The sequence below is a fragment of the Erithacus rubecula genome (genome assembly GCF_903797595.1).
Source record: "Erithacus rubecula genome assembly, chromosome: 3".
Taxonomy (NCBI): Eukaryota; Metazoa; Chordata; class Aves; order Passeriformes; family Muscicapidae; genus Erithacus; species Erithacus rubecula.
The window spans coordinates 127,350,236-127,374,528 of record NC_136689.1 but is presented as its reverse complement, the minus strand read 5'-3'; the positions used below and the strand labels follow the sequence as shown (position 1 = coordinate 127,374,528).

Sequence of the window (24,293 nt, the reverse complement as noted above, 5' to 3'; positions counted from 1 at the left end):
CCCATTCCCAGTTCTAAATCACGCAGAGGAGACAGAATGAATGACACCAGAACAATGAAAGAAACTCAACCATGCTAAATTCAAATGCTTTGTGCATTAACTAGGGCAGTTAAGCACTAACCATGCCTGGTTTGCACACACACATCACATTTGCCACTGAGCTGGTCCAGAGTGCCAGGGGAGACCATTGCAGTGTCCTGCACTACTGAAGAACAGGCACCTCCACATGGTGGCCAAGGTCAGTGGTTCTCCTCACCATGCCCCAACATTGGAGCCCCTCCCAAACATGTGAGCAAGGGCCCATGGTCTTCCAGATCAAATTTGAACAGTTCTGAGAGATTTATGAAGCTGCTCTTTGAAATCTCCACCTGCCTCTAAACCAGGGCTTTTGGCCACATACAAACTCATCTCTGTGAATCTCCATGCAAGTCCATTCCTGCTCCCCACCCTCCACAAGAAGGACTGGGATGCAGTTAGTGACAAGAACCCAGTTGTGCAAACACATCAGCCAAGCCAGAAGCAGAAAAGAAGAGCTTTGCAAATAAAATGCATATTAAGCCCTCAAAATATTAAAAGAAAAAATAAATCACTGAGGAAAGTCACAATTTTTAAAATTAATTTTAATATATGCACTGTTTAAGACTTGCTAGACTTCAAAAATACCTTTATCAATCCATTTTTTCAACTTTGATCCGTTTCAATTAATTGGTTATTCCTTTGAATTTATTCTTTATTGATATGTACTTCTCTTTTCCCATTAACATATTTAATAAGGTTTCCAAAAATGCAGCCCTGATTAACAACAAATAGATGCTTAAATGACATAATGCCATTGCTCTTTGATAGGAATGTTTCTATGAAGTATATTTCAATTTACTTTCTCTGAGGAACTGCACAAAGAAATTAAAACTTATTGTATGAATCAGGTTCTGTGCTAAGTGAAAGAGAAAATATAAAGTAGGTGCATGTATTGAGAACAGTGATTAAACTTATCAATTATAAAGTTTTAAAAAAATTTGTCTTATAAAATTTATTTTATTTTTACTCTTACATTATAAGGAAATGTATGTCAAATACATGTATTTAGAAAAATTAGTTATGTTGAGGACTCCTGTAGAACTCACAAAGAAATTTCAAGTAAAAACAAGTTTCATAGTTAAAGCTGAACGTTTTTAAAGCCAAATTCCAAATATAAATTTAGCTTTGAATAGCTTTTGGTATTAGATAATTAGCAAGCTACATTTCTGAAACTAAATGGGCAGTTCCAGCTGTTATTTTACAATTAGTTTCCACTGAGAGCTTTAAATTAATAACTGCTGCAATAGCCTCAAACATGCCAATGCTAATTAGGAGTGGTGTTTGCATGTAATGCTATCCATACATATGAATATTTTACTGGGCAAAAGGTCTAAGCAGACTTTTTTTTTGCTTCTCTGCTAAGCACAGAAGAAGAGAGAAATGTAAAGCAGGAAAATACTTTACTTTCAAGCCCTACTCCAGAGAGTAGTCTAGGATTCTTACAGAAGATAAAGATGATTTTCCTAAGTCTTTAGACAACTTTATCCTAAAAATCACATATTCAAGTACCATTGCAAAGAACCATATTTAGAACTTGCTCTTTAGTGTGAATATTTTTATTTAAACCCCAATTCAAAAACTATTAATTCTAAAGATTATAAAATACATAAAGAAACAAGATTTTATATTCAAATTATATGCAGAGAGAATTCTTGTAAAAAAAAATCTTCAGAAATAAAATCGTCCTGGTTTGAAATCTGAAAAAAAATAGTAAATAAAGTATGGGAGTGATTTCAAAATCTTTGCTGTTACAATTCTTTTTTCTTAACACAGATAGATGAGAACTTAAAGGATGATAATGCATCCCATTTCACAACTTGTATGGAATAAAAGACATACTTTCAAAAAACTAAGAATTTCTTCTCCTAATTTTTTTTCCTATATAACATTACCCTGCAGCTTTAATAATTTTGAAATTTGCGAAAAACTCCAGTAGAGATTTCACAATATACTCAGGCTGATAGTTTTCCTAATTCCCTATGGTACATATGGACAATTTAATAAGCAGCTCCCATTTCCCTCAAAAATTATGTGCATACTTTTTTTCACTGATTATCTTTGTTGCCTTTATTGAAAGAAGAAACTCTGATCGGCAGCAGCTAATTTCTTCTTTGCCTACCAGATAAACTTCAACAAAGTATTAAAAACTACAATAGGTAAAATAGAAAATAAGTCTTAATAGAAGCTTTGTAGAATAATCAACTCTTTTAAGGAAATTATGCATATTAGGTCCATATTCTGGGAAACATTTAGTTATCTTAAAGCTAAGTTCTATGCAAAAACAGAACAGTTTTTAAATAGAGACTTGGTTTGAAAAGGAAAATATAAAAAATTAGATCTTTTGCATATAATAAAACTATAGAAAATGCAGGCCTTTTGAACAATAATTTCAAGGTATAGTTTTTCAAATATAAACACGTCAAAATATTTCTGAAGAGAAGATGCTTACAGATGTGGGTGCTGTTGAAAAGTTTTGAAAAGCATTTGATTTTCCAAACCACATTTGAAAGAAAAAACAGATTTCCACACAGACTGCTGGCTATGTATGTGCTTCTTTCATAAATTCCTTGAATCATTTTTTCCTTCCTTTCACTCCAGCACTATCAGTACAGACACAGAAAGTTGTTTATTACTCCTTATTTCACTGATGTATTTTGTTAACCAATTATGGGCATTATATGTTTATTACAAGGATGTTTTAGATGGAGTTCCTTGAAATAAATAGCAGTTATTCTGTAAGTACAATAGCTTTGTTTTGCTATTTGCAAATGTTTGAGAGTTAAACAGTGAAAAAAAGTAAAGTACAAAAATGGAAAAATTATAAAAAGAAAATACTTGCATTAATAAAAAGTTCAATGAAAAAATAATAAAATTTGCAGCTACCTTTTCATGAGTCAACTCTTTACATATATTGTGTTTGTGGGGAGGGGCATGTCTAAAGAATTTCCATTTACATTCACAAATTGGAAACAGTCTAGGGACAGCTTCATGCTTTGATCTGTGAAAGATCTACACATGAAAATGACCATAGAATACTCAGACCTGGACTATTAAGCTTTGATATATGACATGAATGAAATCCTTGGATCTCAAAAATGATGAATCCAGAGCATGGATAACAATTAGGTTCTTTATTGGCCAAGCTGAGGAAAGCTTGGGATTCTGCTTACCTAAACTCCCACAAGTTGATAGTTTGGCAGTATTATTCCTGATAAGTATGACCTTTACACAACAGCCTCTAGTCTTTAAACTCTTTGTCAGCAATTTCATTTCTGCATTAGCAGTATTGTAACAACATTATTTTACTCTATCTGTTCATGGACACTCCCTAAAACTCCATTAATTGCTGTTTCACAACAGTTTGCTAAATACAACCCTGTTGGGCATGATCAGCAGTTACCTACCTAATTGATCAGAGCATTTGCACAGTATTTGGTGTAATAGGGCCCTTATCCCAATATAGGAGTAGAACCAAATGTCATCTCAATTTCAGCTTCATACTTCAACATATCCATGCATCTACTTCCTCTTATTTTGTCAGTCAGGGAACCAGAATTTCTGGGTCTTGTGAAGAAGTTTTTCAACCGATTCCCTATTGATAGTGCCCAGTTCTGCTGGTAGCTTAGGCCAACTAGTGCTATTTACTGTTCATATACCCAACATAAACACTTTTTAAAAATTCATTAAAAATTTATCAGTAGCTAGAGCCCACAAAAATATAGTTCTCTTCTTTGTTGCTTAGCAGAAACTTATTTACTCTGACTGACAGCTTCAGAGTCTCACTTAACTGCTCTTTCCTCCCTTTAGCCAGGCTTAGCAACTGCCTTACTTGCATTCTTATCCAAAATCTCCTTTATTCTGCTCCCTGACCCCATCCCAAGGCCTTCTGATAATCTTCCAATCAACAGTTTCTTGATGGCAATGTATAGTTCTGGTACTGGAACACAAATACAGCTGGAGCTGAAGTTTAAGAATCATGAAAAATCATGAAAACCAACAAACCCACTCCTACAATTGACCAGAAAAAAAAAAAATTGAAAAAGAGACACTGTCTCCCACTGTCACCAGAGAGAAATGTGTCACCATATCTTTTACAGGAGCCCTAAATTTGCTGTTATGGTGCATGTATCTTTCTTTATTATATATTAATATAAAAACTAAATTAGTCCATTTTCTACTAGAAGAAATACTCTAATTTTTCTACAGTACAGGAAAATTGAAGTTACAATGTCAATACTCTTCTTTCCAACTTCCAATAATCACCTGAAACTGTATTTGTGCCCAAATGTTTGAGGCACGTTGTTTTTCCAATATTCCCTTTTCAGTTTTGTTCTTTCTCCAAGTCAGCACGTAAGCTCCTTTTCCTAAGACATCATAGATGGAGTCACTTCAGCCTGCATGCCAAAAGTGGTCTGGTTTATTTAGTATGACCTGCAGCCACACCAAAGTTACCTTTCATGCACTGGCATTCTACTAATGATATATGACCACATTCAGTTTTTCATGTATAAATTTATGGGACAAATTCAAAAGATGTTTGGAAATAATACTCAGCCTCTAGCCATGAAAATGTTTCTCAGCCTTTTCTAAAAGAACAGTTTCTAAATGAGAAGCAAAAATTCTTCTTTCTCATGAAGTACTACAAAAGTGACACTAATTGCATGTGGTTGTAGTTCAGGCCTCAACAGAAGACTGTTTAAAGCAAAGTGACACCACAAATTAAGTTTGTATCCCCACTTAAGAAACACTGTAAAGACAGTGGTTCAGACAACAATTTATTTTCTTTTATTCTATTAAAAGCAGAAGAATCAAATTAGAGAAGAGAGATTGGAAAAAGACAGATGACGACATGTTGGGATTATTACAATACTGTAGATGCTAATTCTTCAGTAACCAAAAGTCTTCTGTAATTTATTTTTTTAGAGTCTCTTGCACTGGATATTGTACTACTTGTACCTCTGTTAATATTTACTAAGAAATCTTTCACCTAAGTAGATAAACTACACATTATGTGAGTTTGCTCATTTTACTACTCAATTTTTAAGCATTCTGTACTAGCTCCAGGTTCTTTGTCTAGTACCATGTACCACGGGCATGTCAAAAAGGGCAAATACTTCATAGGAAGAACACTCATATTTGGAGAAACAAATAGTAACATTACATCCAACATCATGTGTTAATAATATCTCACATTTTTTTCTTGTATACAGACTATATATGTCACTCCCAAATCCTTTGCATTATTTTATTAAAAAAACAACTGAAAAATGGAGTAATTAACTTTACTTAGAACACCAGCAGTCTAACAGCAGTGACTGCCACATAAGACAATGAAGAGATATCTTCAACCACACTTCTTTAAGTACACTTTGTTCTAGATCAGAGAATTTGCAATCAGAAAATTGATCTATTTCAACCCCAAACAGGAATATTAATATTTTCAATTTTAAAAGTATTAATTTTTATTCTCTGAAAATCTTGAAACTTGCTTAAACAGATTAAGACAGTCACCTTCTTCCCAAAACCAAAAGACCACCCACAATCAACTTCAATATTGTCCTGTAGAACACTGCAAAGTAACTTGATGCTCTGCTCTGATACATCTTAGAAACAGTAAAGCTAGTACAACTGGATGATTAAAGAAGGAAAGAGAAGAACAAATCATTGGACAGATGTAGAGAAATTAGGGGAGTGGTCACTGAAGCTGAGGAAATCACTTAAAGTGGTGACTTCGTGAAAACTCAGAAAAAGACACAGGAAGCATGATGTTGGGAGACTGGTCACAAAATGCCAGTAGCAGTCTGATGAGAGAGGTCTCTGATCCAGTGCTTATTTCTACCTTACTCACTTGATGTTGTGATTTCTAAAGGAGGACTGGAGTATATTGTAACTGTGTTAAAACTATGAAAACCAAATACACACTACACTACAAATCTTGTCTGGAACATTTATGTATATAAGACCCACAGGACCATAATGCAAAATAGCCTCAGAACCTTTAAGTAAAGGAGTGATTTGAAAAACACTGAATTTCAGCATTTCAGGTTAAGCCACACAGGCAAAGATACAGACTCAAAAATGTCAACTGGCATTACTTCATTGATTTTAGATGTAAATGAGTTTCTTACTCACTGGTTTGTAATGTGCAAACAAGGAACATCACATAGTGACTGAAATGAACTTACAGAAGCTGCTAATTGCAGATTCCAGTTTATGATCAGGCATTTTTCTGATGAAGTTTTTGTTGCTATGAGGAGAGAGGAACCTACATTTGGGTCTCTGACTCTTAAAGCAGGAGTCTCCTCAGACAGAAAGAGTAGAAGCAGGAAGAGCCTGTACAAATATCTCTTTCATCTCTGAGCACATGGAGAGATGGATCAGGCCCTACCACCCAAAGCCACTACTAGTGCCAGGCTGTAAGACTTCTTCCATCAAAGCTCCATAATACAGAAGATACAATGCTCATTTTAAAACAAAAAGGAGAAAAAAAAGGAAGGATAAACTACTATAACCAAACATACAAGCAAACCCATTAATTTAAATGTTTCCACATGGAAATATGAATAAAAAGATTCTCTTACAACTTCTAAGTGATCAGAAGTGAAATTGGAGATACTTCATGGTCTCCTAAAAATCCTAGTCTTGACAAAAGTAAAACTTGCTGTCATTTTCTAGGCAGTAAATGTTTTACTGCTGGGAAAAGATTTTGATGTTTGTAATTTCTATTGAAGAGCACTATGAAGTAGTTAAAAATATTGCCACATCTGAAAACCAGACCAACGGGAAGTATAAGACACTTGTTCATCTGTATTTCTGTGACTTTTCTCACTTGGTATTATTTGCAACCCTACTTTCATGTCTGGCAACAGTGCCAACTCTACTAAGGATCATATATTACTTTTATCATGTTGATTACATATGTTCACCAGTTTTGCTGCCTATATACGATTAGTGTGGTTTGCACATACTTAGTGACACAATCCAGAGCATGACATTTTCACAGAAAATGTGTTTACTGGGAAAGGGCTCCTTAGAAGTTTGCATTCCTTTAAGCTTTGATCTACATGACATCAAGAATCCTACAGTTTGAATATATGTTTACCATTTATATTATTAAGATCTATCTCCTTCTAACTATATGGCTACTGAACACTTTGGAAGTCACAAAAAATTTCCTTTTCTCTAAGGTGAACTTCATAGTAGGTGAATAAAAGAAAACCTTCTAAAATGTTCTCATCTGAGAGTTTAAGCTTCACAGTGATTTGACATTTAAATTCTGTTATTCATCAGCACTCCACAGCAGAACTTGATTTGTCTAAACGGATTTGAAAGCCCACAAGTGAAGAAAATCAGAAAAACCTGGTTTTGAATATCAAAAGATTGTATGTGAAAAGTATTTTTACAGGCTGCACGTACCCTTTTTATTGATCAATTAACTTATCCCAGAATGAATTTTTCTGAGACCATATATGAAAAGCCAAACCCCTCCCCTGACACTTACTGATAAATGTCTTTTCTGAGCACAGCTCTGCTGAGAGGGTTGTCAGCCTGAGGAGCCATAGAGACAGATCCAATCTTGAGAACCAATGTGTCTTCTTTAACTGATGGATTAGCTGTAGTTTGGAGAAGAGAAAATATGTGTTTGATTAAAAGTCAAATGCACATAGCAGGAACCCTGAAAAACTATTTCTTAAAAAATGTACATAAGAATATTTGCTAAGGATTCGATTTTTCACAGGAGCAACATAAAATCAATAGCCCTGCTGTGATACATAAAGACAAAACTATTGTAATTTCATTTCTCCAGAGTTTTATCACACCACTGAATCCTGGTCTGTGACTTCTCATTCTCTCTGACACTGGTGGGGGGGGAGTTGGGTTTATTCCAAAATTACTTCAAACATTTTATCACAGATATGTGATCTGTTTGTTTCTCCAATAACTATTGGTGAAATATCAGCATGTAAACCACTCTGCATTGTGCGCCCTTTTTATTATGGGTCTATATCTTTAGATGTAAAACATTACAGGATATCACAGTATAACCATCCTGGTAGCATTTGGAATCGCCTGCAACACACATGAAAAGTTCAAACACAAGGACTGAAACAAGAGAATCTGAAATCTGACACATATACAAAGAACAAGATGTAATACTGGACAGTAAATTTCACATCAGTAACAAAATTGTTCCAAGAAGAAAAAAATCTCTGCTTTCCACTTATCTCCATAATTTTCAAATTTCAGCCACATCTAAAGTTTCTCAGTTTTAAAAGCAGTGGCCATATCAGACAGAAAACCAAAGTTCTGCCCAGAAATAAAATAACACCATATTTTTTGTAGAAAGCTAACTCTGTCAGTAGGCACAGACAAAGCACTTGGATAAGGCTGTGCTCAGAAGACTCCATAGTAACTAGGAAACTCTGCAGCACACGTGATGCAAGTTCAAAGAGTTCATCATGTGAAGGGAAACTGCTCACTGCAACACCTATGTAACAAGGATGGAACGACATCACATCTGCTCCCATATCGAGTTTTGAAAACAATATTGCAGTAAAAGCTAGTTTAAATATTTTACTGAAGTGTGAAATGCTTGGTGTGGTAAGAACCAGCAAAATCTCTAAGTTCAAAAAAATGTTTTCTTCATACCCAGTAATGTCTTGGTGAAAAAGACACCATGCTTTCCACCTACAGACATATAAAGATATGTATATTTCTGAACAGATCTAAGAAATTGCAGAAATTATAATATGATATTTTCAAACTATTGTAGGGAATACCCCCGTAAATACGTGGCAAAGTGGAACACAAGTTCTGATACACAAGTGTATTAGCACACAAGCAATCTATTTAAAAGAACCTCATGTACTTACAAAGCAAAGACAAATCTTTTAGCCCCCCAAAGCAAAACAAAACTATTTACAAATGGTTTGGTTGCTAGAAATAAGATACAAGAGTTATGCTGATGAAAAACTCCATTTTTAAACTAAATCTGAACTCACATTTTCAAAAATTAGTAAGGCATTGTAAGGCTAATTTTAAATAAGAAAAAATCACAGACAATATAATCAGCTGGTTTCCAAGGAGTCAAATGACTTCATAAAAAATTAATATCTCCATTCATTAATCTATGCTTTTCATAATATGGGAATAATGTAGTAAACAATCACAGATATTGCAGATATTAAAACATTTGAGTGGAAAAACATCTATGCTACATTTTAAAAACATACTTACAATTTTAGTATACTTACAATATAATGTATATAATGTATACATTAATTTATTCTTACAATATAAGTACAATCTAGGAAAACCTTACAGACTCAAGTGCAAAGATGTTGATCACAATGTCATTTGGTTTTATCCACCCATCTCAGTCATCTTTTTGCTAAGCTAAATACATTATGCTCTTTTAATCCTTCCTTTTAAGCCTCCTCCTCTAGCACTTACCATTTTTGATACTTTTCAGCACCCTCTCTGCTTTTATCAAAACCCAGTTTTACAACAGAAAGCAAATTAGACATGATATTCCAGCATCTGCCATATGCAGAAGTACAGCTACCTCCCTTACTTCTTTTACATCAGTCCACTGTGACCCTCAAGCTGTTCCAGCCATTCTTTCCTAAAGACCCAGTGTGTATAAAATGTTCCCTTGATTTATAACTTCAGCTTTAGAAGATTTACTGTATTTTCTACAAGTAGTGATGTAAGCACAGTAACCCAGATGCATGGCCTCAGGAAATTCTTTGCAACATTAGCTGATGATAGCAGCAATGATTTTATATTTATTTTCAGACTACTAACACCAATTTCATTTATTATTCCCAATTGATGAACTTTTGTGGGATTTTTTTTTTTTTTTTGATTCTTGGTTAGCCATTTTTGATTCATTTAACATTTCCACAGAGACAGTATGGGGATGTATTTAAATTAAATACTATGAGACACAATGTCCAACTCCATAGAAAAGTCTAAGCATATCAAATCTTTGCAAACGTTTTATCAAGTAAGAATTGAAACCACAATGAAGAAGTCAGATGTTTTTTAGAAGTGTAATTTTCCATAAAACCATATTAATTATCATGTAACAAATATGTAATTCTTTATTAACTGAATCCTGTAATATTTTTTGCTTTATGTTCTCCGAGGGAGAACAATAAAACTACCTGTCTTAATTTTATTTGAACATTACACTTTTCATTTTACTAGATAAACCTTCAGCTGTCTAAAACCTGTTCTCCCAAGGTGTGTTAAAAATTAGCCTCAGAAGACCAAGACCCTTGAGCACAACTTACTCAGCCTGACTGATTTGAAACTTTAATAGTGAGGAGGATGTTACAGACCATATGTTATGACAGACTTCAAAGTAGAGAATCATGCTCATGTGACAAGAATATATCACTTCTACAAATGCAGGACATACATTTATTCAGTGTGTTGCCTTTTCTTTTTCACTATCAACAAATTTATCATGTCCTTTATAGTTATTCCTGATATTTTGCTCCTAGTACATACAAAAAAAGAGTTGCTATTGTCCTCAGACCAGCCAGATGTGGATTTTTCTGTCTTTACAACTTAACAGGTTTTTTCCAATTTACAATTTCTACTTATAGTCTTCTGCTATACAGTAATCCTTGTTCCTACTTGTCATATATTGCTTTCATATATTTAGTTACTTTTACTTCAATGCTGAGTAAGTGTAGAATGTTGGCCAGAGCCTGAAACACCTGATATATTAGAAAATCAGACTCAGAGAAAGCAGCATTGCTTATTGCAAGGATAGAATGCTGCCCTCTAATCCATCATAAAAATAAATGCTAATTGTTGCTGCTGCAAAAACCATGAAACTAAAATACTATAGAAATGTGTGGGTGTAGTCATGCACACATGTATGCAAATTCCTCAGAAGAAGAAACATGATTCTGATTATTTCAGTGTTTGTCTACTATAATTTGTTTTGGAAGTTGCGAGTAAACAACAGATTTGCTTTTTTAAAAAAAATTAACTATACATATAAAGTCACAATTACTTGTGGAGTTTGGGAGAAGGAAAGTTTTTGTAGCTATCAGTATGAACAGCAGACAACTGAGTAGAAGAGAAACTAAAATGATTTCTCTGCTTTTACTGAAGTCATCACAAATTGAAACACACAGGACACACAGGATATTGGACTGGAAATCTCTCCTAGTCAATAAACAATGAATAAGGATCTTATGGAAACATATCTCCAGAAGATATAACACTCTTCTGACCTAACACAACAGAGATGTGGGTCTTATTCAACTCTTGCTCCTTATTGTTTTTAATTTTATTGTTCTTGAAGACAATAAGCAGGAGAAGAGAGAAGCCATCTTTTTCATCTTCAAAAACAAATGAAACTTTGGGAAAATCTGAGGTGAAAGAAGAAATGAAAGAACAGTACCAATTTCCAATGATGCTATTTCAGAGTCTTCCAGTGGAAGAATGTAACTGGCTTTCTTATTAATTAAGATAATCTTTAGCATTTTGCTCGAAAAGCACTGCTTTTCTTCCTACATTGACTACTTAACCACAGCAATTCTGTTCCTTGAAGGCATTCTTAAGCAAGAAACAGCAAAAAGACCAAGTTTTTTTTATAATTTCTTTCTAATGAAGTATACTGCTACAGAGCTACAAAAACATACTTTTACAAAAGATTTCCTTGACAGCGTGCCCTAGAACTCCCTTCCAAATAGAATCATAATTCTTTCTTGCCAAGACAGCCAGTCTAATTTTATCTTCCTGTGTTTTTAGCAATCCCAGTTGGAAAATTGTAGAAGATGCTGGCAAAAAAATGATCTATGTAAATTCTCACTGCATGTACTTCTTGCAATTAGGTTATGAGAAAAATATAAAGACTATACTCTTAGGATTATATTGTGCGTTGTACATAATGGCAAAAAAAGGCTCCATACCTACAAAATTATGTAAATGTATCATGATTATTAGTAATGTACTACTTTTTTTAATCTCTAGAAGAGTTGTGAGAAGTCAATGTATTCCTATGAGCTGTTACATGGTCCAATTTTACCATCAGTATCTCTATTTATATATATAGATTGTAATAGGGATGGAAATATGTTTTTAAATACAAATGGAAAACAATATCTTACAGAAGAACAAGTATTATCCATCAATCAAGTAGCTATTTATGAACATCTTACAGTACCCAAACTCTGTAAATACCTGAAAGCCTCTTGCACAAGATAGCTGGACTAGCTTCAACTAAAATTCTGAACTGTTGGGCATCATTCATTTAATAGTATTTTCCAAAATAAACTATCTACTTGCTTTACTGTCACATGGTTTTCCAGGTGTCAATGCTCACAAGAGCTCAGGCTCCCTGCTTACACTCGACTGCTGGAACAGGTGTCCATGAAACACTGCACTGATACAAGTGTAATGAAAACTCACACAGAGTCACCACTGAAGAACTGGGTTAAGTTCTCTTTCCACAATTTTTGACCATTCTTTATAATCACATTTTAGATGCAAGGATTGAATAAAAAAATTAAAGGAAATTTTGAGCAAATGTGCAGAGAAGTAGCACGAATGTTAGAAGTTTTCTAACTCTGACCTTTAAAACTGAAGCAATGGTCAGTTATTTAATTAGAAGTATTTGTCTACAATACAGAACAACAAAAAAACTCTACCATAAAATACTGTACCTTCAGCAATATGATGTTCTTCCTCATTTTTGGGAAAGAAGATTCTTATTACACCTGTGTTGATATAAATCAGAGGCAAGTTGCGGGAAGTCAGAGCGTGAGTCCTCATGGGTTGGCCTGGTGACTTCCTCTTCTCCTTTTGACTCCTTGGCAACCTGGCTTGGAAAATGCTTGCAATTGCATTTAGCAAAGGAAAACAGAGGACCACATCAAAGGCCTGAGCAGACAGAAGGATCTCATGGAGAAAATGAGGAGAACCATCAGTGTGACCTTCTGACAGCTTATGGAATGTTCTTCGCTCGTTCCTTGATATCAGTTTGTGCCGGACATTTTTTGTCACAGCTTTGGTATAAGTGAGGGAAAGAAAGCCATGTTGCTGGTGTGAACCATCTAAAAGTTTTGCAGTTGTCTGTTTCAAGGAAAAATAAAGAAATAAGCAAGTTGCTGCAAAAATCTATATGTAACATTCATCAATTACCATATTTCTGATGATTTAGGATTCTATATATTTAGTAGCTTTCTACGGTCATGTAAATGTAAAAAAAACCAAAACACCTTTCATTTTTTTGAATGCACAGTTTGTCACAGCTTGCCCATACTTCTCCATCAAGTCATCTAAAACTATGAATTTCTGAACATATTTTTATTTTTTAATTACTTATATTTCACAAAATTCACATCTAATCAGCAAAAACTCCTATTTATTCAAGAACCTGAATTTACCAAATCTTTCTGATATTTTTTAACACAGTGATATATTTTGATTCCTCCTTCATTTAAAGCATTTGTAGATCTCACTCCTTTTGCATTGTTCCTTCTGTATGTGCAGATGCAACAGCTAAATACAGTCAAAATATCACTGGGGTGCTAAGATATCTTCACCCCATCTCAATATGGGTGTATAAACTACCCATAGACACCTAAATAAGTAATGAACTGGTTTTGCCTCATCACCTCCAAGTATTTCATGAGAATAGTTGTGCCACATGCCAAAGCACATAATTTCAATATACATTGCATTGTACTTTAAAAATAGCAGATTCCTTTATTTAAGGTTTGTCTTGCTAAAGATGACTATTAAATGCTTAGTTCCTACAAGATGTATAGGACAATTTCCATGTTACCTTTGAAAGTTTTTTAGTCATTGATAATAATGGAAAAATGTAAAAAACATTATTTTAACAATGCAATAAACATGTTGACAAAATTCTTTAATATTATTTAAATATTAGCTTTAGTCATGTAAGCACAAATGAAAGCAACTATATTTTGCAATTAGTTGCTTCTTTCAGCATTTGATTAAAATCAATTCGATAGAATTCAATTTAATATAATTTAAACATTGTTTGCAGAAGAATAACATCTCTTTCTTAAATAAACAGGATATATAGTTTAAATGAGGGAAAACTGGAAGCTTTTAAAATTAAATTAATTAAAACAAACTGGTAAATTAATTGACTATAAGAACTGGATCAAACAGAATAAGAGAAAGTATTCCCAATCAATTTCCATGATGAAAATAAATCAGACCATCCAGAACTTTCACTAACATAAAATATTTCATAGACCCACAAAGAGGCCAATGTCATAACACAAAGTTCTTCAAGGATAAAGAGGAAGAAGAATACATCTTAAATATCTCACACTGAGATATTCTGAACCAGCAAGTAATCTTCCAGGCATTTAAAATAAAGACTCAAATTTAAAATTATTAGATGTTGTATTATCATAATTAAAGAAACAACTTTTTAAGGCTGTATAAATGTTTACTGCAATAATACCAAATCATTCAATTCCTAAGTAGATATCAGAATTACACTAAAAATACAGCATTTAGTACTGGCTTTTACACACATGAGTGTGTGCTCACTTCTAATATAAATAAATCTCACTGACTTCAGTGGTCTGTTGTTATGTACAAGGTTGTGAATCATCAACCCTCATTCCCTGATCTACTAATACATGACAACTATTAATGATATGGTGGAAACAACACAAGTTCCATTATCAATATAAGCAAGAAATATATTCAGTACAAAAAATATTAGATGACATGAAATTAATTTAAGGGTTTTTTTTTTTTTCTTTTTTTCCTGTCATTCATTAGTGAAAGTTCTGTATTCAAAAATTTAAAAAAGATTCTTACAGAGGGAAAGAGGCCAGAGAAGTTACTGAAAGGATCCTGCTTGCTGATAGGTCGAACCAACAAGGTGCGTCTGTTCAGCTTGTCAGTACAGGAAAGGAACACACCTCCATATTGCCCCAGAGACCAAGAATCTTCCCCAAGGCTTGAGGTAATGAACCAGCCATGGAAGACAGGAAGAAAAATAAAAAGAAACAAAAAAATTGCTATAAGAAAAAAAATGTTTACATTTAGCTTGAATGTTTCAATGTAACTGCAGGATAAACCTGTGCCATACCTTTTCCTAAAAGCTGAAATTCATCAAAACAAAAAAAAAAAAAAAAAAGAAATTATAAAGGTACTTGTAAAATTTTATGTGAAAGGACAACCTACAGCAAGAGGTCAAGACACATGAGAAGAAAAGTATAATAAAATCCTGTGTGTAGAAAAGAGACTTACCCTGGATTTTCAGCAGACAGCTTTAACAGAACAAGCAGGAGAAAGATTACAAGAACAACGACACTGTGAATACAAAGCTGTATTCATATGTTACAAAATCAGTATTATTTAGAAAAAGTTAGCTTTTAAATGTTAAAATGTGCCTTGTACTACAGTTCTTGTAATCATTCTTTTTGACATAGAGGAGAACAAAGTGAAGTAATTTGCTTAAGAAGAGTTATTCGGGCAAGCACCTTAGTTTACTATGGAAATCTCACCAAAAGTTTTTCTCTGCATTGTAGAAAAATTCCTTCAAAATGTCCTGACTGCCAATCTCCCCCTGGCCTGGAAGACAGAAAGTTCACCTTGTCTATTCTCTGCTTTTGGTTTTAGTCCACAGAGATTTACACAAAGGAAAGTTACTCCAAATAGATTAGAAAATATAAACGACAACAGGGACAATTTTGTCAAGTGGAGTAAGTTTTGAGTTTGGGGATTTTTAAGTTTTTGTTTGTTTATTTGTTTTTTCCCGCAAAGCCTGTTAAGAGGAGTTGGCTACTGAGATTTCACAGAAAGATAGAATATCTTGGGTTGGAAGGGACTCACAAGGATCATTGAGTCCAACTCCTGGCCCTGCTCAGCACTATCCCCAGGAGTCACACCATGTGCCCAAGATCATTGAACAAATGCTCCTTGAATTCTGCCAGGCTGATGCTGTGACACCTTCCCTGGGGAGCTGCTTCAGTGCCTAACCAGCCTCTGGGTGAAAAACCTTTTCTGATAGCCAACCTAAACCTCCCCTGACACTACTTCAATTTATTCCCTTGGGTCCTGTCACAGGAACCACAGAGCAGGGATCAGTGTCTGCCCCTCCTCTTCCCTCATGAGGAAGTTGTAACTGCAATGAGGTCTCCCCTCAGTGTCCTCTTCTACACACCAAGTAACCTCAGATGCTGCTCACATGGCTCCCCTTCAAGGTCCTCCATCCTCTTTGTTGCTCTCCTTTGCATGCTTTCTAGTAGTTTAATAACTTTCTCTTATTGTGGTGTCCCAAACTTCACACAACAGTCAAGATGAGGCTGCCCCAGCTCAGAGCAGAGCAGGACAATCCCCTCCCTTGACTGGCTGGTGATGCTGTGCCTGATGCATCCCAGGACATGCTCAGCACTCCTGCACTGTGACATGATTCTAAAAGATTTTTTTTTTAAAGTAGAAATTTTAATTAGCAAATATTATATTGTATTATATTATACACAAAAGCATTTGTAACATAGGCAAAAAGACAGGAATTAAAATAATTTTTAATACAGTTCATCAGGAATAAAATCATAAAGAAATGATGGCAACATTGTTAAATTGATACTATATCTCCTTCCCATTGTACGTAGGGAACAATAAGCATTCAATAAGACCTTGCAGACATTGGTTCCCAAGTCAAAATGATTTGTGTTCCTAGATATTTTAGTTATTTTCAATGCCAACAGCTGTGCTAAAGCTTTTAATTACGTTTTCCCTCTCAAGGAGTAACACAACTCTTCTATTTTCTCTTAATTCATGATTGAATTTGTTGATCTGTGAAGGCCAATACTACCCCAGCTGATCAAAGGCTCTCACAAAACTGGTGTGTTCATGGCCAGTACAAACTAGAAGATGGCAAATGCAATCTGTCTACAGAACTGTGTGCCTGGGTGCTAAGTGACACAGTCATGTTGGTGTAGCAAACTATCCAGACAATCATCAGCTTAGTTCTTTTCATTACAGTAACTGCTGCTTTGCCACAGCAACAGATGTTTCTGAAAAACTGACTCGTTTCTCTTTAGCACTTAAGAGTAATGTAGCATAAATCATTAAATAATGGCACTTGCTAACACATCATGAACCAATATTTCAGGAATTTCCCATTCTAAAGTTAAGATTAAATGAATTATTTTAGTCTAAAGAATCAAAAGAGCAGTAAGTGTGAAAAAAAACATTCCCCTAAATTTACAATGATTTCTATGTATTTCTTTGGAATTAGATCTAATTCTGAGGAAACATAATTGTGATTTTTATTACCTAAAAGGTTAAAATAATTTAACTGAAATTGTATATCTACCTTAAATTAGGTTAAGAATTAAGAAGAAAAAACCTGAAACACCACCTGCCTTTATCTTTCAGCCTGAAATTAAAGCATCACAACTCACAGGAATTACCTGTTTCTGTAATGGTCAATATTGAAGCTTTCTATTTTACATTTGATTTTGGTATAGACATCCTGCATATCCACTGAGGCACTGAGATCTTCTAATTCACTGACAATACACACTTCTGCAATAGTCAAAGAAAATAAAAATTATTAGTTATTAATCTGAAACTTGGAGGATTTTAAGCAAGAAATATATCTGAGACACTACATTTTGTAAATAGGATGATGTTACTTCTGCTCAGAGTTTTCTCACTTTTTGATTCAAGTGTCACACTAGAATCCAAACCTTTTTACATAAATGTATTGAGAAACATATATATGGGGTTTATTTATAGTATAATTCTTATGTAGAAAAAAAATTCAGAAATATTTGCCAAGGTATTTACTCTAATTATACTCGAGTTTTCTTTCTCTTGTGTAACTAGTTTTTCAACATCAAAGGTTCAAATACATTTCTTGAAAATCAGCCTTAAAAATTAGCCATTTTATTTTTTCACATTTCTATGGGCAACAATGCTAATAGCTAATCTGAAGTATTTCCTAGAAAAAAACACTGAAGTCCTGCAGTTTGTGGAATCTGAGCTTCTTTGAAAAAAATTACTGTTGAATAATAATTCAACTATATCTCAAAGAGAAAAAAGATCAGCTGTGTATAACAGATATTCTTCTTCAATATAGAAGGTGAAACTTTTCCACTGAACCTTGTATTAAACTTCCTTTGACTTTAATGATTATATCATGGTGATTATATTAAATTGAAATTTGAAAGTATCAGTAATAAACTACAATGGACTATACATGAACATACACAAAATATATGACTAAATCATATAGAAAATGAAACATGATTGCTTCTAAGAAAATAAATGCAGCACTCTAGGTAAATCATCTAGCTTATTTCCAATTTAACTTCATCATCATCAACTGGGAAGGGAAAGCTTGTGCCAAAGAACAACACTGAATTCTAATTTGCATGCAGTAACTTAAATACAGTTTGTTGCTGTTATTTAAAATACAGGTCCAACCCATTATTTCTGTGATACAGTGTTCAGTAATCTTGATACAAGCTCTGAATAGCTAATACTGTGCTGTAAAATAGGCTGTGCTGCTTGGAATTTAAAATGGTATACATTAGGCAGAAAAATGCAGAGTACCTGTGCCATTATTTCTAGGATCAGGAGCAAACAATTTTACAGTAATTTTTGGCAACATCCACTGCATCCATAGGCTGACACGTCCACTTGAGACTCCAATATTGCTTGTTGTTTGTTCCAATGTAATGGAGTCTGAGAATGGAGAATCATCACCACCCTGAAGAGAATCACCCTACAAAACAAAAGCAATAGCTGAGGAAAAAATGAGTATTGCTTTGCAACACTTCTGGGTTTTCTTCTACCTCAACTGATATGGATGCACAAACTATAGAAATACAGATTCCCAAACAGTATATTTGAATTAAGACATTTGTAACACCAGGAATAGATAAACCGAGTATTTTTCTCTTTTCTTTGGTAGAGATAACAGATTATGACAAAGACTAAATGGTAAAACTAAGGGTTTTATGACAGGTCCCCCCAGCATAGCACACTTGCCTTATTAACTCTATACTATGGAAACACTATCACCAATTTAAAACAAAGGCTAATAGGAGTATTTGGAGATGCAGTAGGAAAAGGGATATGGAGGCTAGCACATATCTGAAAGGCAAAGGAAGGAAGAGTCATTGGAAGTACCAAATGAAGAGTCACCCAGTAAGGCCATAACACCTAGACTCTGCACACAATTTGTTCAGGTCATTTCTTAAGCCCCTGTATGTGCTTCCCTGTAATTTCTTGGGAAAAGGATTTCAGAAAATAATAGCTTTTGGTAACAACTGGAAATGTTTTATTTGCCACTTTCTAAATACTTCTGTTGTTTAAAAAATGATTGTCACTTGTAATATTCTTAAATGTATGAAATGTTGACAAATGACCTTGTAGAGGCTTCTGTGCCATGAATAATCTCTTTTCTTTCCCTAAAATTTTAAGGGCTCAACAAAGAAGACACAAAGATTAAGGTTTTTAGGAAAAGATGATGACAAATGAAAGCTATACTGAAAATTCTGTTATATGGGCTTTTTAGAGCAATAATGTTCAAAATGTTCTGATAATATTTACCAGCCAAAGGACCTCATCCTGCTCCTTTGCTGGATCTTCCAGATAAGGAAAGAAAGATGCAAACATATAACTGCTCATTAGCCCCCAGTGTTTACAGCCTATTAAACGGAGTGCAAGGGATACATAAGTCACTAATGTCATCCAGAAGCTACTGAATATTGAGGAGCATCTCCACTTGCAACTCCACCATGTGTTGCAAGTTTTCTTTGTTCAAGCACAAAGAAAGGAAAAAGGTTGAGTCACTTTGATCCACTAGGACCAAGTAATTTCTAAGATTAACAGACCAATAAACACCCAAAGTCCTATCTTTCATTGACTTGACATTGTAAATTATGATGAACAACATGTTTGAGATTTATCTAATTAAAAGCCAAGATTATTTCTATGGAAAACACCCCAGAAGGCAGATCCACACAGTAAGCACTACAGTTGGACTGAAACAATTTTAACCTGTCAGACAAGATTCAGAATGCATTCGTTTCAACATCAGATGTCCCAGGAAAGCTCATTTTCAGTAGCAAAATTAAAATCTGTCAGTACTTGCCTCATTCTGCAGTGCAAGGCTGGAAAATGCAAGTATGGAAGCTCTGTTAGCAATCTATTTTCTGGATGGGTAGGACCTAGCCCAAACCTAATGACATAGCTCATATGGAAGCATTTATTGTTGACAAATCACATTTTCATTTAACTCAGGCCTACAATTTAATTACACGTTTTCTAAACTATAAGAGGACACAGAGAGAAACAGCAAAGGTACTTTATCTGTGCACAGTAACCTTTGCCCTTGAGAAGCTCAGTGATACTTACTATATTTGGGAAGAAACCATCAACACTGTCAATAGCTGACACAGAGAACTTAGCATTCCAGATACTCATTCATATGAGAAAGGGAAAGCTTGTCCAACTAACCAATGTATATTTCTAGAAAATAGCCCCTAAACATGTGACTGTAATACCTGGACCAGATCAACAGATGTAATATGAAGTGATGCAATGAAAATTAAGATCCAGTCCACCTTCAACCAACTGTAGTCACAGTGGCTTTGCATTAATCAAAATGCATGAAAGAACACAAGTATATTGCTATTTATTTTTACATTTCTTATATAAGGCATTATTGCTTACAGCTCTGAACAGATCACCTGGAGAGCCATAGATGATCATCTCTTGAAAAACTGTTATACTCCTGAGGTCCAAAAAGTATTTGCTCCCTATCATGCTCTAAGTGACCTAACTTCCTTACACAATCCCACTTGAAATCTCCCTCCAAGTTATGGATTTAGCATGACCTTCTTTCTTTTAGTGTTTGGTTACTCTTCTGTTTTACTCTTACAATGTCTGTAAATGTAATTATTAAATATAGCAAGTCCTGTCTCCTGCTCTATATCTAGTAATATTTTATGCCTACCACAGCAGAACATCTCACTGAAGAAACCTCAGAGAGCTCATTTCACTATGATGCATCTAGCTCCCAAATCAGAGTGGCACATTAAACAGACTGCAACCAGCAAAATGAGTTTTTAAAAAAGTGTGGTAGAACCTGCTAAATAACATGTTCAGGGCAGAGGTTAATTCCATTCTCACAAACTGACTTGTACTTCCTATTTACTTCTCCAGCAAAATCCTTCCTGCCTCTTGCCTTTTTTGTCCAGATTCCCATCTAATAACACTATTTGCAAACCATGTCCTTGCATGGTATTTCCTACTGTCTCCACAAAGAGCTCTGCTCTCTCCAGTGACACTTAATTATACTACAAGGCACCACTAACTGACAGTGACATGAGAGTAAATATCTTTTCAACACTTTAAAGAAAATTCAGTTTTCTTCAAGGATGCCAGCACCTGCCCTTGGAACAAAATATAGGGGAAGCAGCCTTGGAGAGTGTCAGGCCTGCAAGTTCCCCAGCATCTGAAAAGATGTAGGCAGAGCAGTCACTTTTCCAGTGGTAACCAGTATTGGTCTTTATTGCTTCTCCTGAAGTGGTAGGCTGCACTAACAAGACAGTGACATAATCCAGACATTATGCTGTCCTTGACTATCCCTGCCAACTCTACCCTGCAAACACTAGCCTGCTTCTCTTCAACTACACTGCTCACTTATAAAGCAATAAAAGGTAAGAGTGAAAAATGTATCCTTCCAAAACCACAGTGCTTTGAGAATCCTATCTCCTGTTTTAATGAGTCTTTATTTGCCAAGTCCTCATTCTTTGAGGACATCAGAGAAGCCTCAACCTATTTCATGACTGAGATTTCATGGCATGAGAGGGGCATTACTTCTGATCCTTTCAAATCCTGACAATAAGTTCCTTTCTATTTGTTTCTTTTCTGTAACATCCATACAGCTCCTTTGACACTCTGCCTTTCCATAACTTCCCACACCTTCATAATTTATCTTTGAATGATTGTCTAAAAAGATGATGCTTCAAGTGTTGGAGTTTGACTGTGTCTGAACTGACTCTTCTCATCAAACCTCACATGCTCCAAAAAGACTGGAGTCAACAGAACTTTGGGCAGATCCCTTCAGGAGGGCAGATCTGAAGAAAGGAGCCAGCCAAAGACAATTTCCCTGTGCTGAGATCTTCATATGGATTTCACAAAGTACCAAGAAATAAATGCCAATTAAGGTAAGGAGGAAAGGGAAGAAAAATATTTACATGTTTATTTATAATTCAAGCCAATGCTCTTGACAATGCTGATGTTCTGTGGACTCATTGGTGGCTCTCTATTCCTTGCTTTCTATAAAAAGCAATCTTTTTTTTTTCCTTTTTTTTTTTTTTCCCCCAATCTGAAGAATTTTTCAAGTTCTGTTTGTACTATAAACACACTTCATTTTGCCAATGGGTGGGAATGAGAGACAGTCTCCTTCTCGTCTTCCACACTCCCCCCCACTTTCCCACTGAACATGTTCCAAAATGGATTTTGAATGAAAATCAACTTTGTTCTAAAATTTTGGCAGGTCTCTATTTTTCTGATAGTTGAAAAAGAAGAAAACAATAGCTGATTAAACTTAAAGGGGTACAGTTAACAGCAAATGTGTATTACCACCATGGTAATTTTTTAATTTTATAATTGGATTGTTTTATTTCTGTAATTTACTGTTTTCAACTGTTTCAAGAATTTTGCTAGTGTTTTTTTCCACAGAGAGCTATTATTGTTTAGTGGTTTGAGTACAAAGATAACTTTACTCTGAAGAAAAGTTATGCTATAATTTTCCCACACTTCTTTAGGATTATTTTTCTGATGATATTTATGCACAATGCCTCTCAGAGAACCAGTCAGTTGATGCTCTCAGAGAATCATCCCACCCTACAATTCTGTACTTCTGCATTCCCAGCCAGTATTCCAGGTGACTGGCCCATATTCTCCCTTGGACTGGCAGTAGGTCAGTGTAGCTAAAACTGGGTTTGGCTGCAGCATTCAGCAATGATCTCTTGATTGCAGCCATGGCAGCTGCAGAGCTTCCCAAGAGATATCCCCAGCTGCTCAACACCCTGTCCCTGTCAGAGGTGACACAATGCTGCTTCTACCTCCTTCAACAGTTTAATTTCAACATACCACCTGCATTTTTCAGCCATTAAAACATGTAAACAGCTGGACTGGCCCATTCTCTTTGAGAGCAGCATATGCTCGTACAGATATAACAAGTTGTAAGACTATCCTTTGGAAGCCAAAAAAATGGAAGAGACTGCATTTCTTCTTAGCCTTCTTTTCATGGTACTGTAACCACAACCATTAGGCAGAGTCAAAGGGCCTGAAAAACTGATGGTCTGCAGTAGCTGACATAGTTTTACATTTTTTTTTTCCCCAAATAAACTCAAATTCACAGAATTTTTTTGCAGTGAAAACCAAAGAAGCCGAAGTGAGAAGAATGACTGTGCTCTTGTTTCTCATGGAGTTTCAATTTTCATTTTGGATTTTCAGCACCCAGCATGTTATTGTTAAGTATGTTTATGCATTACTTTTCTGCTCTGTTTCCAGATCTACTGAAAAATCAAGCCAGAGTCAGAAACCCTGAACTATTTTCCCACAACTTCTCATGCCAAGTCCTAAAATATACAATTTAATTCTTTTACCAATTGTTGCAAATTGACCAATATACTGAGTTTATTTTCTTACCAGAATTTATCTTTGTTCATCAGGAAGATCCAAACATATGAGGCCTTCATCCTTGGCCTGCCTAAAGCTCAGGGATGATCACAGTTTGGCCATACTAATGCTATGCCTTATCAAAATAACTTCTGCATTCTTGCTCAATCACAGTTTCCCCACGGACTAAACACTTCTACCACTGTTTGTACTTGAGTAAACAGTAACAAGTGGCCTGTTGTAGTCTGTACTACCTTACCTTTTCCAAGGCAGGGATGGTAAAAATGATTAACTGTTTCCAGCCTCCAGTATTTAAGCCTCTCACTTGTGCTTCCCTGTCCTACCACCACCCAGGCTAAAAGTCAGGAAGCCTAGGTAGATTTATCCACATCAGACCGTGGTGCACACACCAAGTTGTCAGCAAGAAAAGAATTAGACACAGCTTAAAATATAAATCATTCACAAATTACATAAACAAATTACCTTTTTTTGCTATTTGATATAAACAGTTGTGCAAGTTTGCATTCTTCTTTTATAGC

At 34.9% G+C, this 24,293-nt stretch overlaps 1 protein-coding gene across 13 annotated transcripts in view; it reads right to left on the bottom strand.

Moving 5' to 3' along the window:
- Positions 1 to 24,293, bottom strand: part of VPS13B (vacuolar protein sorting 13 homolog B) — a 425,465-nt gene that overhangs the window by 165,868 nt on the left and 235,304 nt on the right. For 9 of the 13 annotated variants that reach the window (XM_079302470.1, XM_079302464.1, XM_079302472.1 and 6 more), the window contains 5 exons: positions 18,667 to 18,838; positions 17,520 to 17,634; positions 14,914 to 15,055; positions 12,768 to 13,176; positions 7,580 to 7,691 (listed from right to left, as the gene is read on the bottom strand). In XM_079302470.1, the coding sequence (XP_079158596.1) occupies positions 7,580 to 7,691; positions 12,768 to 13,176; positions 14,914 to 15,055; positions 17,520 to 17,634; positions 18,667 to 18,838 (950 nt within the window). Of the gene's footprint in view, positions 1 to 7,579; positions 7,692 to 12,767; positions 13,177 to 14,913; positions 15,056 to 15,605; positions 15,673 to 17,519; positions 17,635 to 18,666; positions 18,839 to 24,293 lie in introns of all 13 variants that reach the window. The other 4 variants (XM_079302474.1, XM_079302476.1, XM_079302475.1 and 1 more) reach the window with 1 other exon arrangement.